Source organism: Eimeria tenella, genomic scaffold (assembly GCF_000499545.2).
Source record: "Eimeria tenella Houghton genomic scaffold, Eth_scaff3407, whole genome shotgun sequence".
In the NCBI taxonomy this organism is placed as follows: Eukaryota; Apicomplexa; class Conoidasida; order Eucoccidiorida; family Eimeriidae; genus Eimeria; species Eimeria tenella.
The window spans coordinates 1-240 of NW_013543191.1; the positions used below are offsets into that span (position 1 = coordinate 1).

The 240-nt window shown below is 66.2% G+C and overlaps 1 protein-coding gene across 1 annotated transcript in view; it reads right to left on the bottom strand.

The window, feature by feature from the left end:
- Nucleotides 1–44: 44 nt before the first annotated feature.
- The window catches only part of ETH_00042650 (uncharacterized protein), a gene marked incomplete at both ends in the record, with an annotated part of 1,123 nt that continues 927 nt past the window's right edge, over nt 45–240 (bottom strand). The window contains one exon of the mRNA XM_013376413.1: nt 45–238. Within this exon, the coding sequence (XP_013231867.1) occupies nt 45–238 (194 nt within the window). The remainder of the gene's footprint in view (nt 239–240) is intronic.

Here is a 240-nt window from a genome sequence, read left to right on the forward strand (position 1 = left end):
CTGCTGCTGCTGCTGCGGGGGAGGGCCAGCGGCAGGCAGGCAGCCCCCGTGGCTCGGATGATGCAGTGGAGATACACCGGAACTGGCAGCTGCAGCTGAGTTACTGCTGCTGCTAGCTTTTGGTGCTGCACCAGTAATGCGAGTGCGCGGCACACGCTTTCTTGCTGCTGCTGCTGCAGCAGCAGCTGCTGCTGCTGCTGTGGCAGCACCTCCTCCGCCGGCTCCGGCTGCTCCCGCTGC